Source organism: Thalia democratica, chromosome 9 (genome assembly GCF_965202585.1).
Source record: "Thalia democratica chromosome 9, ktThaDemo2.hap1.1, whole genome shotgun sequence".
Taxonomy (NCBI): Eukaryota; Metazoa; Chordata; class Thaliacea; order Salpida; family Salpidae; genus Thalia; species Thalia democratica.
Window position 1 is genome coordinate 22,545,731 of NC_139173.1, and position 16,667 is coordinate 22,562,397.

At 28.1% G+C, this 16,667-nt stretch overlaps 1 protein-coding gene across 2 annotated transcripts in view; it reads right to left on the reverse strand.

Annotated features, from left to right (window-relative positions):
• Nucleotides 1-3,289: 3,289 nt before the first annotated feature.
• Nucleotides 3,290-16,667, reverse strand: part of LOC145843820 (uncharacterized) — a 41,298-nt gene continuing 27,920 nt past the window's right edge. For both annotated transcript variants that reach the window (XM_082951057.1, XM_082951056.1), the window contains 11 exons: nucleotides 14,400-14,545; nucleotides 14,026-14,114; nucleotides 13,537-13,762; nucleotides 11,187-11,289; nucleotides 9,827-9,923; nucleotides 9,318-9,463; nucleotides 7,268-7,406; nucleotides 5,908-6,156; nucleotides 5,028-5,127; nucleotides 4,764-4,903; nucleotides 3,290-3,959 (listed from right to left, as the gene is read on the reverse strand). In XM_082951057.1, the coding sequence (XP_082807183.1) occupies nucleotides 4,810-4,903; nucleotides 5,028-5,127; nucleotides 5,908-6,156; nucleotides 7,268-7,406; nucleotides 9,318-9,463; nucleotides 9,827-9,923; nucleotides 11,187-11,289; nucleotides 13,537-13,762; nucleotides 14,026-14,114; nucleotides 14,400-14,545 (1,389 nt within the window). In that variant the 3' untranslated portion in view covers nucleotides 3,290-3,959; nucleotides 4,764-4,809. The remainder of the gene's footprint in view (nucleotides 3,960-4,763; nucleotides 4,904-5,027; nucleotides 5,128-5,907; nucleotides 6,157-7,267; nucleotides 7,407-9,317; nucleotides 9,464-9,826; nucleotides 9,924-11,186; nucleotides 11,290-13,536; nucleotides 13,763-14,025; nucleotides 14,115-14,399; nucleotides 14,546-16,667) is intronic.

The following is a 16,667-nucleotide window of genomic DNA, read 5'->3' on the forward strand; positions in this document are numbered from 1 at the left end:
ATATACCAGGGGTGGGCAACATACGACCCTCGGACCGGATTCCTCGCGCTAAGCAAGACATCTAGCCTGCAACGTTATTTTTTAGCTTGCAAACAAACTGTAAAAACAAAAAAAAATTAAATTGAAGTTTTATTCAATTATTCAGAAAATAACAATTCCAATGTGTGTTTTAAAGCTACACACTTAATTTTTAATGCCTTGTCAAAAACTTAAGCATGATAACGTAACATAAAAAAAAAACTAGTTTTATAAGTTTTGTCATCTTTATTTGCTTGGTAGTCCCTAAAACTTTTTAAAATTTTAGTTCTACTTTGATCTGACAAAAGAAAATAAATTGCTTTAAATTTCCTTAACTATTTATTTTTTGCGCAACAAGTCAATGTAAGACTAAAAAGATCGATATTTATATTAGTTTCAAAAAAATTCTGTTGCTTAATGAAAAAAAATAAGTAAGAACATTTGTTATATATCATTTAAGTTTTAATAGTTTATAATTAATGTCTGATATACCTGATTTAATATTCTCATTATTCTGCTTTTATTTCTTGCTATGTAAATATTCAAAATAAGGACAATTTTTTTACTTAAAATAATATTTTTGAAATCGTTTAAACCAGTGTTAATACTAAACTACTTTGCTTATTTTCATGGAAATTTCCAGTCTGAGCATATTTTTGCTTTGAAAAACATAACAGTTAATTGTTATATAACTTATTATCTATTTTTGGTTGACTACATTTAGTCAGGTGCAAAAAATAAGCTGAATTCGGTTTAAAGCTGTTTATATTGTTAAAAACTCAATTTTTTATTGTTTATGAGATATGTTTCCAAGAAAATTAGTTACAAAACCCTCTAAAAAAGTCAATACAATACCTAAAATTTTTATAACTTTGAAACTTACAACGCAGAAAATACCAACACTTTAAAATCAACATGAAAAATTTGTTTGAGTTATCATCGTGAAGTGTGTTCATTTAATTTTTTAAATATTCTTAACTGTAAACCGTTTGTTTTCTAACTAGCGTCCACACACAAATTTTATTAAATACCGGCTCGTGAGGTGGTGCATTTTACTAGCTATAATATTAAAAACACACTATTTAAAGTTTTAGTTTTGTTTTCAAAGTAACCTTCTTATGAAACATCAATTTAGATTATGACCATTTTGCTCAACGTGCGCATTTTCTGTACAGCTCAGCGCGGTTTTGGAGAAGTTGTTTTTTATGTTGCTTGAATTAAGATTTCGCATTTAAAATTTACCTACAACGTTAAGCTTGAGTTAAATTAATTTTTTTAATTTACTAAATTAGTGTCTAAGAATTTTAACTGTTCTAGTGTCACCCCAAGTACGAGGGTATAGCGATGGTCATAGATCGAACTGATTTTTTCCTACTACGCCTCACATAAAGTTAAGCCTGAGTAGTCAATCTATACTTGACTAGGTTTTATTATTGATAAGAAGTATACAGTAAGTTGATTAAAAAATATATATAGGAGGATAAATAATTTATATAAATTAAGGATGAAAATGTTATTATTTTGTAAAGGGGTCGGCAACCTTTTATAATTCGCGGGTCAATTTTTCTATGATAGCTTGCTCGCGGGCCGCATTGAATAGACTAAGTATTTAGCTGGCCGCTTTTAATTTAAAATAGCTATAGTAACTAATAATAAATTACTTTTTTAAACCAAAATAGTAAAAAAAACAATAATAGAGCGGTAGTAAAGAGCCTAATTGAATGTTTTTACCACAAAGATTTTGTACTTTATTGTTTTAAAGAATTATGTTTTTATCTAAAAAGTACCACGCATTTGACTCAAGGGCTACAATTTGCCAACCTTTTACTAATCTGATAACTTTCAGTACTGTGTTTAAAGACAAGTAATAAATTTTATAAAAAATGATAATACATACATAAATAGTCAGTAAAAGTATATACTGTACTAGGAGTGGGCAACGTTTTTAAATCAGCAGGCCGGGTCCGGAAAAATTTAGTCTTTTGCGGGCCGGAGCGTTTCGAATTAGTAATTTCCCGGATCCACCCGAGTAATGACTTTTTTGATCCGGATCCGACTAGATACTAATTTTAAGTCGAGATCCGGATCCAGTCGGATTCTAATTCAAATAAAAGTTTCGCATCCGGCCGGAGTCTAAATTTATGGATACAGTTAATCACTTTTTTAACCCTTCAGATTCACAAAAATTTCTCATATCTGACAACTTAAGATGTAGATTGAGACATGTCAGACGTTTAGAAAATATCTATAAAAAGAATAAACATTTCAATTGAAAAAGATACGTATGTAAAAAATCGTACTTAAAAAAACACTTTGTTTGGGGTTACTTGACAAAAAAATATTCAAACTAAGTTAGAACAACACAAAATATTAGGACAAAATGGTGTGTTTATAAGTACACATTAATTTATAATGAAGTTTTTTAACATGTTTTAAAGTCTAATTCTTACAGTTTCGTTTTGTAAAAATATAATACAAAGTTTTAAAATTAATTTGTAATATTGACCCTTTGCAGGCCTGTCATTTTCACTCTGCGGGCCGGATCCGGCCCGCGGGCCGTACGTTGCCCACCCCTATACTATATTGTATAACTTTTTTTTTTGTTTTCATTGTCAAATAAACTTATAAAATACAAAAACAACTACTGAGTTTTTTATCCGATATGATAGCAGAAAAAACTTAATAAAACGTTTTTTTTTTGATTAGTACTTATTAAAACGTTTATAGTGTATAGTAATTTAAAAATTTAAATTAACATAAAAAATTTGCAGATTTTTGTTTGTAAATTTATGTATGCACTTAAAAGAATGATAAAATAGCATTAGATCACAAATATGTGTTTACTTTTTTCTCAATATAATTTTTTTTATAAATCTCGTTTTTTAATTAATTTAATTACAACTAAGTATTTCGTAAACTAGTTTTAAAATTAAAATTCGAAACAGCATTGCTCAATATCCGACGATAATTTGATATAATGCAAATAATGATTTTTTTTAAATAGTTTGTAATATGGTTTTTGGTTTAAGTGTATAAAGTTTAATAAAGTACTAAAACATTTTAAAAATAATGTTAACTGTTTAAATACTTGATCAAAATTAAACTTTTGATTTATGAAGAAAAAACAACTAATTAAAAGCAAGACAAAATACGTTCATTATATGTTTTGAACAAATATTTGAATGTTTATTGTTACACAAAAATAATAAATTGACAAGTTTTTGTTTAGTTTAAACAACAAAACTTTTATAACTAGCAAAAGTATGCTTTGATATAAAAACGCCAGCAATAGTAATCTCTAAATTTATGGCTAATGCAAAAGTTTAACCTTTTGGCTTGAAACAGTCATTAAAAAATAACTGTTTTTATTAAAAGTAATCAAAATAATTCAATTTTGTAGCTATTTTGTATTAAGAAAAAACTTTTAGTTGTTTCAGGTACAAAACAAAAATAGAAAAAATAACAACTTTTTTAGTAGTACAATAATTTTCTTGATACCTCTAAAATACAAAACTTTGACAAACTTTCTTTTAAATATATTGCTGTAGCAAGCTTTTAAAGAAAGCGTTAAAAATACGAGAAGTAGTTGAGCTTTTTTTTTAAAGAAACTTTTGGTAGTAATTTGTACCTGAAATACTTTAGATGGTTTACGAAAGGTTTATTAAATAATCACAACTTTCACAAAACTTTGTTAAAACGTTGTTGAAAATTTTACGTTTCTCCCTAAATTAAATTTACGACATTTCAAACTAAAGCGACTGCAATTTAATTAAAAAGTTTATTACTTTTAAATTACAAATATAGAACTACGCAATGAATAAAAGGGGCAAAGGGTACTGAAACTATGATCTCAGTTTTAAAACATAGTAAGTAGATAGTTTGTGTAAAAGCTTTGTTCTTCCTTCTCCACTCTTTGGCCATTTGTTTTCTACTCGCAATATCTGAAATATAGTATATGACAGGGTAAAAACTTTATAATTAAAAAACTTTAACAAAACCGTGTCAATATTAATTCAATCGTTCTTTATACGTTAGAAGTTAATATATAAAGATTCAGTAATGCGATTTAGTATAAAGTTTTGTTAAAACACAATCCATTGGTGAAAAATTTGATTATTTAATCAAACATGATTTCGTATTTTTTACAATAAAATTAAAAGTAGTAACAATGGGATCGGAAAACGCGGCTAAAGGGAATTAATGTATTAAAATAATTAAAAAACTTTAATGTATATATACCAAAAATTAGTTTTAATAGACAAAAAGAACTAAATAGTGTTTTGTTATAACTGTTGTTAAACTTAATATTGAAGTAGTACATTTGTTACATTAAACATAACAAGGTAGTTTAATTTACATTGAAAAAACTACTAGAAGAGAACACAATTTCTTTATTGATTTGCATAAAAACACAAGGATAACAAGTTAAAATAAATATAAACATAACTAACTGGTTAAACTCGAAAAAGTTTTTATTTTTTTCTTAACTATTATATGTTTTCAACTTAATTCAAACTTTTCTTATAAAAAGGCTACTAAAACCTCATCTGATTGTGTTAAAATATAAAGCTACTACTAATGTAACAAACTAAATAAAGTAAACCATTTTAAAAGAGCTCAAACAAATTTCTAAATAGTTCAACCAATTCTCTCAAAACTTGAAGGCGCAAAACTTTTCATTTAAAAAACAATTTTTTAAATTAATTTGTTTAAAATACAATCAAACAAAAACAAGGCAGGCTCACCCGTCCAATCAAAAATTCTCCTTTCAATTTCGTCCAATCACAGCGCTCACACCCTCCACATGAGCAGGTGATTGGTGGAATCCTCCCGACCCGAACTTTCAGGCGTCGACGATGCCCCCGAGCTGCTGAAGTCCTCGTATCTGTTAAAATAAAAATATCCAAATTTGTTTATTACAAATTAAAAAAAAAAACTTTTCTTTGTCGTTGATCGATAGTTTAGTAACAGTTTTAGACTAAATTGAAATCTAATAAAAATTCTCATACCCGTCTCCACCACTGATGACGACGGTGTAGCTGTGGTCTGATTGGTTCACGCTCGTCACGCTCGAGTGCTTCCGCTTCGTCGAAGATCTTTTCAGCGAATCTGGAAATGATTAAACAGTCAGTAGTACACGCACAAGTATATAAAGACGCTCAGTTCCCACCCGATCGAATCCGAGAACCGCTTACCGACCAAGGGTAAGAGTGATAACAAAAAATTGTTTTCGGTGGGAATTGTGAGCATACCATATATAACTAATTAAAATATAAAGATCTATACATAAGTACACATATAAATTCTAGTTATGCACGAACAAAATCTATCAAAATTAAAAAAGCCTTTTGTCACACAAGTTTAAGAATTAAATAAAGGTACTACTTTTTTTTTTGAATACAAAAGTATTCTGTAAAATTAACTTCTAGAAAATTTAAAAAAAAGTTCACCCGATATCATAGGCTCTATTACACATAGTAAAACAAAAAAAAACACAAAAATTTAAACTTGAAAATAATACGTTTAGATAACAAAAGACGATTTTTGCTGTTCAATTGCGAGCTACGTTTGAACTAACTAAAAATTTAAATACACACTTTTCTACTTAGTATATTTTATTGCTTAATTCCTCGTTAAATAAACACCCAAAAACTTTTTTAATACTCATAAAAAAACAACTGGCAATTGTTACTTCTAAAAAGTTTTAAAAAATTACCCGATACCATATGCTCAATTACAGACCGTAAAACAATAAAACGTCTAAAATTAAAACTTTAATCAGAAGTATCTAAAATAAGAAATTCAATTAGTTATTTATAGAGTTTTAACTTAAAATATTTTATCACTTCATTAATTATAATAAAAAATTCAACAACTTAAAAAACAAACTTTTCTTGCCCTGGTAACTGTTGTAGTACTTGACGGCGGTGAGGAAGCGCACGTGGCCCGTGTGGCCGTAGGGGAGTCCCCGGGGAACGAGTATGTTGGGTATGGACGTGGTCGACATGACGATGCTGGGGATCTGCAGGGTGAGCACCACCCCGCCCGAGGTGCCCACCCACAAGAGGTCGCTGCACACCAGCAACGAGGTTATTCTCAGGCAGGCCGCCTTGTGCTGCCGGATGATGGCGTCCGAGCCTGAAAAATATTTAATTAAATTAAATCTTCTTAAAATTTTGATTTTAAGCAAGAAAAATTACAGGAATGCAATCATTTCGTGAGTTTATGTTAAACAAATAAAGTGTTGTAAGACGCAGATTTTAAATAAAAGAAAAAACATAAAAACTAAACACCAAAAATAAATTATTAGGGGTTTAGCAGAACATTGAAGTCATAAATTTTAATCATAATTGTATATACTTATAGTTTAATTTTTAAACCGTATTTTCATTAAAAGTTAAAAAAGCAAAGCTAACTAAAGTTTATAAAACTAATACACTTTATGAAAAACTTCAGTTAATTTTGATCCTTTTATATAGAAAACTTATGTTTATACAAAGTAAAAATACAATTGTTTACATATACGTTTGTATTTTATAACTTTGTTTATAACTTTACCTGAATGACACTAAAAACTATTAGTTTAATTTTTGTTCAAAACTTATTTAGTTAATAAACAAAGTAGTTGTACAAACCATATAGTATACTACAACTTTTCCTACAGAGAAATGTAATTAGCTTCATTGCTTATTTAAACAAATTCAAGGTTGTGCAAAAGTAAATTCGAGTGGAAATTTAAATACAGCGAAGCGCTTGTTACGCAATAATGCAATTATAAAATCCCACAGCCGTCATGAAGACATCCGAACACTTCGGAATGCAGATGAACTTGCACAAAAAACATTCGCAACGAGTGACGTTGACAAACTTATCATGGAAAAATTGTTTAATATAAAAAAATTGTAGGAATTCTAACATGGTCACGAGCTGGTACTGACTTGTAAAGTCTTTCGCTCGCAACAATCGCTAAAAATACTTGCAGTTTGTTTTAATTAACTCTGTAAGTTGCATAACATCTGTGTGAAAAATTTTTAAATATTCATTTTAAATGAAGCTTTACCTGGTAAAAATGGTAAGTAACAAAAGAGCTTGACAGGACAAGATTATAGCAACATAACTAAAAAATAAAACTCAACAATTAACTTTATAAAGCTAGGCGATTAAGTTAAAGCTTAGGAAGACGACATATGTTTTTATTACTGTAGAAATTTGAAAAGTTACTATTTATCAAGCTATGTATTCAACCAACATTTCAGCATGTCGTCAACAGCCTGATGAACGTTTATTTCTGTCAGCTGGTTCTGGTGGACGGAGTGGTACAACTTTATAATCGACCTTTTGTCCATGGCTATCCAAACCCCGTACCCGCAACTTGCCATGCATTGGATCTGAAAAGGCGTGATAAATTGGTTAATCAGTTTTTGTAATTACTTGCTTATATCAGCCATAGCTTTTTATCATACGAGTTGAGAGTTATGTTCCTCGTTATATTACTTAGTTATAATGTTTTTTAGTGTGTTTGTGAAAAAACTAAATGCTAATAAAAAAACATAAACTACTATTCAAAGATGACCACTGAAATTGCAGCAGTCAAGTTGTTCAAATGTGGGCATGACAAGCTTCGTCTTGTGATGCTTGCTAATAGTATCCCTATTCAAAGTAACAAAACTATGTTGCAAAATTTGTGGATTCGGTTTTTGTAAATAAAGTTGTAATTGGTATAATGATAAGCCTAGCTTGTGGGCCTACAAAAGGTTCATTTCAAAACGTGTGCATTTTGCCTTCTTAACAAAGCCTTACCGCACAAATTAACAACACTATACTAAAGTCCTAGAAGTTTATTAATAATTTTTATTTGTTAAGTTTACAAATTTCACAAGCAATTTATGCTGGTTACAAATAATAGCCTTACTACCATCATCGTTTACTATTTGTGTTGGGGCAACTTTTAAATTCTATTAATTTAGTACAATAACTTGATACAATATATATATGACGTCACTAATCAGTTTTCGTGCACTTTAATGGATCTCGACTGTTTTAAATTGAAGTTTTAGTTCAGAATTATATTTTATAGTTCTAGGTCGTCACTAAAATTATTTTGAAGCGCAATGTGATAAGTTTCTAGGCGGGTCACTTTTGCACGGAGGGTCAATTTTGCACGAGTGACAGTTTTGCAGGAGAGTAAATAAAATTATTGTCATTTTCCGATCAAGGGTAAGGATTAGGGTAGCAGTGATAGTAACAAAAGAAAATAACAATAGATCGAAAAAGTTTCAACCCGTGCTAAACTGACGTCCTGCAAAATACCAACCAGATAAGTTTGCAGTAAACAAGCAATAAAGAGTGTAATGTGTTTTTACAGAAGGCGACAGATTGTCGACCTGTTTAAAAAAACTTCAGCTCTCAGTGAAAGCTCAAAACGTGTTCAGAAAGATTAATTAAACGACTTCGATATTTCTTCAGTAAGTTTGAGGTACCTAGAAAAACATCTAGCGATAGATGATCGGTAGATCACATCGGCTTAAAGTACAGAGTTTCTAATGATTTAAGGTGTCTCACATGTTAAATGGCGAGCAGAGGTGGCCGCCTAAGAAACTAAACTATTTTTAAGATGCGACATTGGTACATCAAAATTTGGAAATTAGCTAAAGAGACATAGAGTTATGTAGCTCAATATTGAACGATGTTAGTATGTTGCATTAGACTGTTTGTTGTTCGTATATAAAATTTAACTTTGTAAAAATTAAGGTTATTACTCGATAAGTACATGCAAAGTTTAAAAATAGTTAAGTAAAATACTTAACAGAAGCCTGTTCGAGTATAATTGAAAGTAGTATAGGTATATAGTACATAAATAACATGTTAAACAAATACTATCAAAAGTTTACTTAAAACATAAAGAAATTAAAATTTATATTAGATTAACTATCTATAACAGACTTTAACACAAATAAAAACAGTTTACTAAAACTTAAAACTTTCTTTCTACACCAACAAAACTTAAATTAATATTTATTTTTTAAACAAAAATATCTAAACCACACTTCATTCATTTTATTAATGCATAGAAGTCGCAAAAAATAAAGATACTAATATTCAGATCTCCAATCAAAATAACTATGAAAAATAAAATATCAAATAACTCCAACTGAAAAAGCTTTAAAAAACTCGCGGATTTCTCGAATAAAAAAATACTATAACTGTACTCAATTAATTTTAATAACACTTAACAGTAGCAAAAAACAACATTTTACTTCAAATCATACTCTATCAAAAAAAGTTTCAAAGTAACTCACGGATCGCTTGGGATCGTTGGAGATGGTGAAGGTCCTGATGACGGAGTGGTTCCTGACGTCCAGCACCCTTACGACGTTCTGGCAGCCGCACCACAGCTCCGTCCCGTTCACCACCAGCATCTTGTTTATCGTGATCGGCGTCGGCGCTGTGTGAAAATATATATCGTTTATGAGCGGCTGTGAAAAGAAAAAACCAAAAGTTATTTACCTGACAGATAAAAACTTGATTTCAAAAAATATCAACATTATAACCGAGTATAAAATTAAAGCGATCTTTTGTTGTTTAGTTGCTAGAATTATTTGAAACAAAAATGTAATTTTTTGGTTACTTTTAACTTTGTATGTTTACAATATAATTATGAAAACCATAACTTACTTTTTTTTATTGCAATTTTTAGTTTTTTGTCTATTCGACCTTATATACAGATTAAGTAAAAGTACTCAGAAATAAAATAATACAGGATAGACACTAGTACAGCATTTACCAGCAAACAACATAATATACTCACCGAGAGTTATGAGTTTTTCTTTGTGCAAGTCCCACTGTCCGTTGTTCGGATCCCTCTGGTAAACGTTCAGGCTTCCGTTGCTCAACGCCACGAACACCTGAAAAATAAAAAATAATAAAATAAAATGCCTGCAAAACTATTACAACCAGATCAAGAAGATTTTCATATATTTTCCTGCAAAATTCACATCAAAAGTTGAAAAGGTTTTCATGTAAGCATTTGAAATATGCGCTCGAAAAATCTGCACGTTTTTTGTTAGCACGCTCTTGTCCGTGCATTTTGAATTTTCAGATGATTTAAAGCGCGTACAAGAGCGCATTTGTTGTGCATTGTAACTTGTGTAATACAAGAACAAAAGTTACGAGTTTGTCATTGTACAAAGATTAATTAATATAAATTTAAGCGATTAAATTTTGTTTAATGCATAAACCAAAATTAGTCGAATTTTTTTTTTGAAAGTACAACACACTTAATATTACAAAAACAATCTAAACTGCAGCGATTCTTAACCTGGGGTAAATTTTCTTTATTACAAATTATGTAAAAAAATGTTTATTAATTACCTTTTTAGTTTATAAGATTAAACTGTAATTTTTTCAGAGTTAAATTACTCTATAAGTTTTACGATTTTTTGAATCTAATAAGCTTAAAGTTCAAAAAATCTAGTTTTTTTTCTAAAAATCAAATACTATTTTGCAACTTGGGGGTAAACTTAATAATTACTTACCAAAAAGCGGTAAAACATAAAGAAAGGTTAAGAACTGCTGATCTAAGTAAGTAAAACTATAACAGTTATTATTAGTTTTATACTGCAAAGTTTTGTTAGCATTAAACTTTTTAAATGAAACTAAGCATGTTTAAAAGTCTATTATTGTTTGATAGAAAATTCAGCTGAAAATTAAATACGTCACTTGATTTCACTGTAAAACATGACAAAAATCAATAGTTTTTAAGAAAACTAAAACTAGTATAATTTTGCTTAAAACTCAAAAACGGTTTACTCAGTTTTGAGTTTTGGTCAGCAGCATTACAATGTAGTAGCTAATGCAAGATCATTCTTCGACAATCGATAAAATTCCTACAATGCTTTCAATCCATCAGCTTTTCAGCTTTAGTGTTACATTTCAATTTACGACTTACTCATTTAACATATGATGCTTTTGGAAAAAAGTGTTTTTAAATAAAAAACTATTTGTTTAAATCTTAACTAAGATATAATTTAGTTTATTAGTATCCAAAATACTACACAAAATTGAGTGTTTTTTTATAATTTACAACTGTCTTATACGCAACAATTTTGCTACTACTCTATATGATGTAGCCATCATTATGACGTCACAAACATATTTCGAACTCATACCTGACTGCCATGGTACAGTATGCACTGGACAGCTGCCGAGCACTGCAGGTCAACACAGCATTTCCCGCTTCGTATCGACTCCTGAGTGGAGTATATCTTTATTCTGAAAATATACATGAGTTTAAAATATATCAGAGCTTCCTTATTTGTTCACTTACTCAGTTAAAAAATAAACAGAAAAATTGAAAGTTTGAGCTTTTAATAAACTTTCAAAGTCGGTTAAAAAGTTACGTAATCATAAAATATAATTCTTCAAAAAATTTACATTTCTAAAAAACATCATGAAACTTTGTATATTTAAACATGTATATATGTTATGATAGTTTTAAATAAATAGTTATAAATCAAATTTTTGTCATTTTTGATTATGTCTATTCTTAAAGATTAGTTAGTAATAAATAGGTTTTCACACTAGAGTCTAGCTTAAATAAACTTATATCAAAAGATTAGTTTTAACTACAACCATTTAATTTTATAAAATAAAAATTTAGGTATATTTAACCTTAAATAAGTCAGTTATAAATAAAGTGATATAAAAACAGTATAACTATAACTACTAAAATATATTTCATAAAACATAATTCTTAATAGTCATTTATAGATAAACATACGCGTGTTAATTTAATTTATTAAAAATTAAGTGCGTCACTAAAACTAATTAAATTACAATAGAAGAAAACTGTTTTGTTATTGATCGAAAATCTTAGATTGTAAATTGTATACGACTCTTTTTTATTGATTATAAATAAATTACAGTATTACACTTCCTAATAAAGGTGATAATAAACATATATTAGTAAAGTGTTTTTCTAAATATCTAAAAGAAAGTTTTTGCTTCAATGTTAAGTAACTTTTTAACATAAACTTCTTTGTCAAACATGCTTAAAGTTTATTCTAAAAGAATACTATTTTTTATTAGTAACTATTACTATCTCTTGCAATTCATAAAAAAAAAAATATAACCATATGACGACTCTTTAATGACATGTGCATTTTGTGAACTACTAACTAGACTAAAATGTTTTGTAATAGAAATTAAAAATTAAAAATTTTACCTTTTTATGGATAAACTATTAACAAGTTGTAAAAAAAATAGCTTAGAAAATTCTAGTTGAAAAAAAAAAAATATTTTGAGTGATATATTAAAAAAGTAACAGTTATTAGTTTTATTTGAGTTCTTTCTAAACGATACTTACACGGAACTTTTATCGTTATTGTAGTAAAGGGTAAAGATCTTGAGATTAAATCGAATAAATAAAAGTTATGAACTATGAGTTTTGGTAAATAAATAGATTAGTGTTACCCCAAATAACAAGTTTGAAATAATAGTAACTTAAAGTAAAGTGTAATACGTGTAATACTTATATATTAATATGAATAAACTAGCATACTGTAAAAAAAAAAGTCTAGGCTTTCCATAGAAACATATATAAAAATATATACTTGGCTTTTATCTAAACATTTTATTTAGAATATAATAAAAAAAATGTTTGAAATATATGATATGAAAAGTTCTAATAAATAAAACTTAGATTGTAAAAAGGTATTAAATTGCGAAACTAATGTTAGACACTAACTTTAGAAACTTTATTTCAACAGATTTTTAGTGAAACAAACTGGTTGTTTTAACAGAAACAGTTTTTTTAACAATACTGTTAGTTCGAACACCTCAATAATACTTTGTTTGACAACGACTGTAGTTCTTACTATGAAAAACAATGTAATTTAAGTCAACTTAATAGTTATGTGAAAAACAGTTATTGATGTTTTCAAAAGATTGTCCTTGTGATGACAAAGTTTTGATAGAGTGTTAATTCTTTTTATAGTCTAAGTATTACTTTTATTAAAGCATTATATTAAAGCTTATAAAAGAAAACTTTCTTTAATAAACAAAACAGTTTAACAAGTTTATTTTAATATTTGATTTCAATTGCTTAATTCAAAAAAAAAATTATTTAGTTTTTAAAATTATATATTTCCTTAAAACAAAAACAAACTTGCATTAGAATTAAGAAAATAAAACTATTTTTAATTAAATTCAAAACATATTTACATGAAAGACACAACCTGGAGAATTAAAAAATAAATATATATGCTTTATCTTCAGTTTCGTAATAACATTTAAAAACTTAAAATATTCAAAAAACAAACAACTTTACGTCCTATCAAAAAGGAGATTAATGTAATTTTTACAGAGTATAATCTAGACAAGAGAATTAAAAAAAATATCTACTTTATTTAAATATTCTGAAATATAAACAAAACAAACTTACCGTGTTCAATTCTGTCACAATATTAAAAAGCAGCATAAAAATTTTAACCGAAAAAGCAAAAGTTTAACAAAACGAACTTTCCGTCTTCGGTTCCCAGCCACATGCTTCCGTGGTTGGACAGGTTCCTGCTCCCGTCCACCAGCGACTCCGTGGCCAGCAAGTCCTCCAACGACCCGTGCAGCGTCGACCCGTTCGACTCCTTCTTGAACGCCCCTCCGCCCAACAGTGACGTCATAGAGGCCGTTTTGTCGTCGCTTCTAACGTTGTTCGTCGTCGCGGTCGAGCCGTACATTTGCTGGGCGTCTGTGCGTAGAATTTAAAAAAATATATTTTGTTCTTAGAAACTTTGTTTGGTGAAACTTGGAACTAAATTTTTTAAGGTTTTTATGGAGTTGCGAAAACAATCACATGTAACATATCATTGTACTAGATTTGATCAATGGAAAATTCTCCTAAATGCGAAATATACAATTAAATTTTTAGCTGTCAGCTTGCCACTGCGTTCAGCGAAACCCAAAGTTCACAAACAATATTTTTGAAACAAACACAACAGTATTTGAAGTAACCTCTGTTAGAAGTGGAGTTGTTTGTGCTGTAGGGACTTCTGGAGGACAAGGTGCTCATCGGTGACGTGTTGTCCTCGTCTGTCTCGTCACTATAAAAAGCTAATTGTAATAACTTTAAACTTGCATTTTAGCAAACACATGGGTTTTATCTAACAAAAGCTTTTTTCGTGTTTTTGATAGTATATTTACCTTAGTTTTTCAATGTTGAAAAATAGTGTAAAACATGAATTTTTCTTCAAGTCCGTGTGCACTTATTTAACTAGCATAAGTGGATACAAAAGTTTTACGCGTACGTGCATAAGAAAAAACTAACTAGGAAATACTTGTTAATTTGTAAGAACTGAAAGATTCAATAGAGTTAATTCGCAACTAACGTGTCGTCCCACGCGATTATGTCGTATTTTCTGTGGTTCGACGACTTCACGGAGTTGTGTCTTCCTTTCGAGTGACCCAGCGGGGCTTTTTCTATTTCGTCCAAAAAGTCCTTGGTGGGAATCAGCTTCTTGTCCCAGGTCGGCACCTGCGTGTTGAACACATTTTAAAGTATCATTTTTATCATTTAAGTTATAACAAGTAGTCTGTTAATTAGAACTAATTTGAGTAGCCAACCAACTTAAAATAGTATTTAAGTCAATGCCAGGAAATTGTTTAGTAGAATATAGTAATGTGTGTCATTTGAAAATTATTTTTTTGTCCCAAGTTTGTACCACTTGTATTGAGAATGCTATCATATATATTTTTTTACTTCTAACCTAGTTCTTAATGTTCAAAAAATAAAATATCATCCCTTTTTCATGAATAGTGTAAATGGTTCATCCAATTAAATCACACATTTTCTTTATTGTTAGAAATTTTAAAGCTGAAATACTCAAGGTTTTTATAAGTCAAAATTATTCTGTGTAAGTTGTAGATCATCAAAGGTAGTTAAAATAGAGGTAGAAAATATTTTTTAATATTTTTAAATAAAAATAAACTTTATCAGTTCTAAATTACAGGGCTTACTAATCCTAAAGTAGAAACCTAAGAAATGGTTTGATAGCAATAAAAAACCTTTAAAAATTAAGATTCTTGTTATATGTTAAGTATTAAACTTTACAAAAAAAAATCGAAATTGATGATACAGAAAAATAAAACGTAGAACAATATGTTTTTTTTAATAATAAATTTTTTTTCAAATAAAACAACATATTCTAATAACAACAACTGCAAAAGTATAAAAAAGTTTATACATAAAACTTATTTAACAAACTTTGAAGTAAAATGTTAGAAAATGCTTTATACTTTAAACTAAATTAACAATAAATTTTACTTATTTCAAGTCTAAATACTTTTGATTGACTTAATAATTTTTTAACAAACATTTTTCTAAGAACTGAAAACTAAAAAACCAGCAAAAAAATAATATTTAAGTAAATTTAAGCTACTGGAATTACAATTTAAGTCAAAACAGAATTAAATTTTTATCTTTTAAAAGTATTATAAAAAAAAGCTATATTAATACGCTGAAAAAATAATTATTAAATAAACAGTATCCTTTTTTCATTACATTGCTAGTTTCTTGATTTTCATAGCTCCGTTGAAGTGTGTTAACCCGTTAACACACAGAAACATGTATTAGTGTAACAAAGAAAGTATACTGTTTAATTTGTTATCATTATATATTCCAGTAAACTTGTTTCGCTCGGAACTTTGTTAACAAACACTTAAATTTTTGAGTAGGTATGTTAAAAAATAACAATTTTAGTACAATAAAAACAATTTTTATGAAACGTTATTGCTAGGCTTATTTCATAAAACTTAAACAAAAACTTAAAGTTTATAAAATATTGAAGTGCACAAAAGCTGTTAAAGTTATATTAATAAAACTTGACTGTTTTTGATTAATAAATATGAAAATCAACACAATTTACGATCTAATATAGACTATATTATATGTATCTAAACTAGTTCATAATCAATATTTTTTAATGATGATACGTTTACTTTACTGAATTCATAAATAAAAAACAGCTTTTAAATTATAAAATGTTTTTCTCAAATCACTTGGTAGGATTACAACTTTAACAAACTTAAAAACAATGTAATTTTAAGTTTGTATTCACAAAACAATAAGCATAAAATTCTATTAAAGTAGTTAATCTATACAACTTTGTTATAAAATTGCGATTCATTGGATTTTTTTCTTAACTTTTTTTTGAATATTTGCATAATATCTTTGTAATAAACTAAAAACATAATTAAATGTAGAACTAGTTTGTTAAAAAAAAAAAAAAAAGCATAAGGTTTGATTATAATGATTCGGCTTAGGCTTTGTAGACTTTCGCAAATGATTCCTTTGAAAAAAAATATTTAGATATTAATAAAACCTTTTTTTTTATCAAAGCACCGAATATTGTTAGGAGTTAAAATGTTAAATTTAAATTATTTATTACTTTAATTTTAAGTTTAAAGCAATTCAGTATCAAAGCATAGCAATAAATTATAAACAAAACGGTTTAATTCTTAAGTAGAAACATTACTACTAACAAAACTATTCAATAAATTGTGTTATTTTTTTCAAACAACAACCACAAAATTTTGCAAAATATTGAAACAGCAAACAGAATTTTTGAGTTTTTATTGATACTTAGAAATGTTACTTA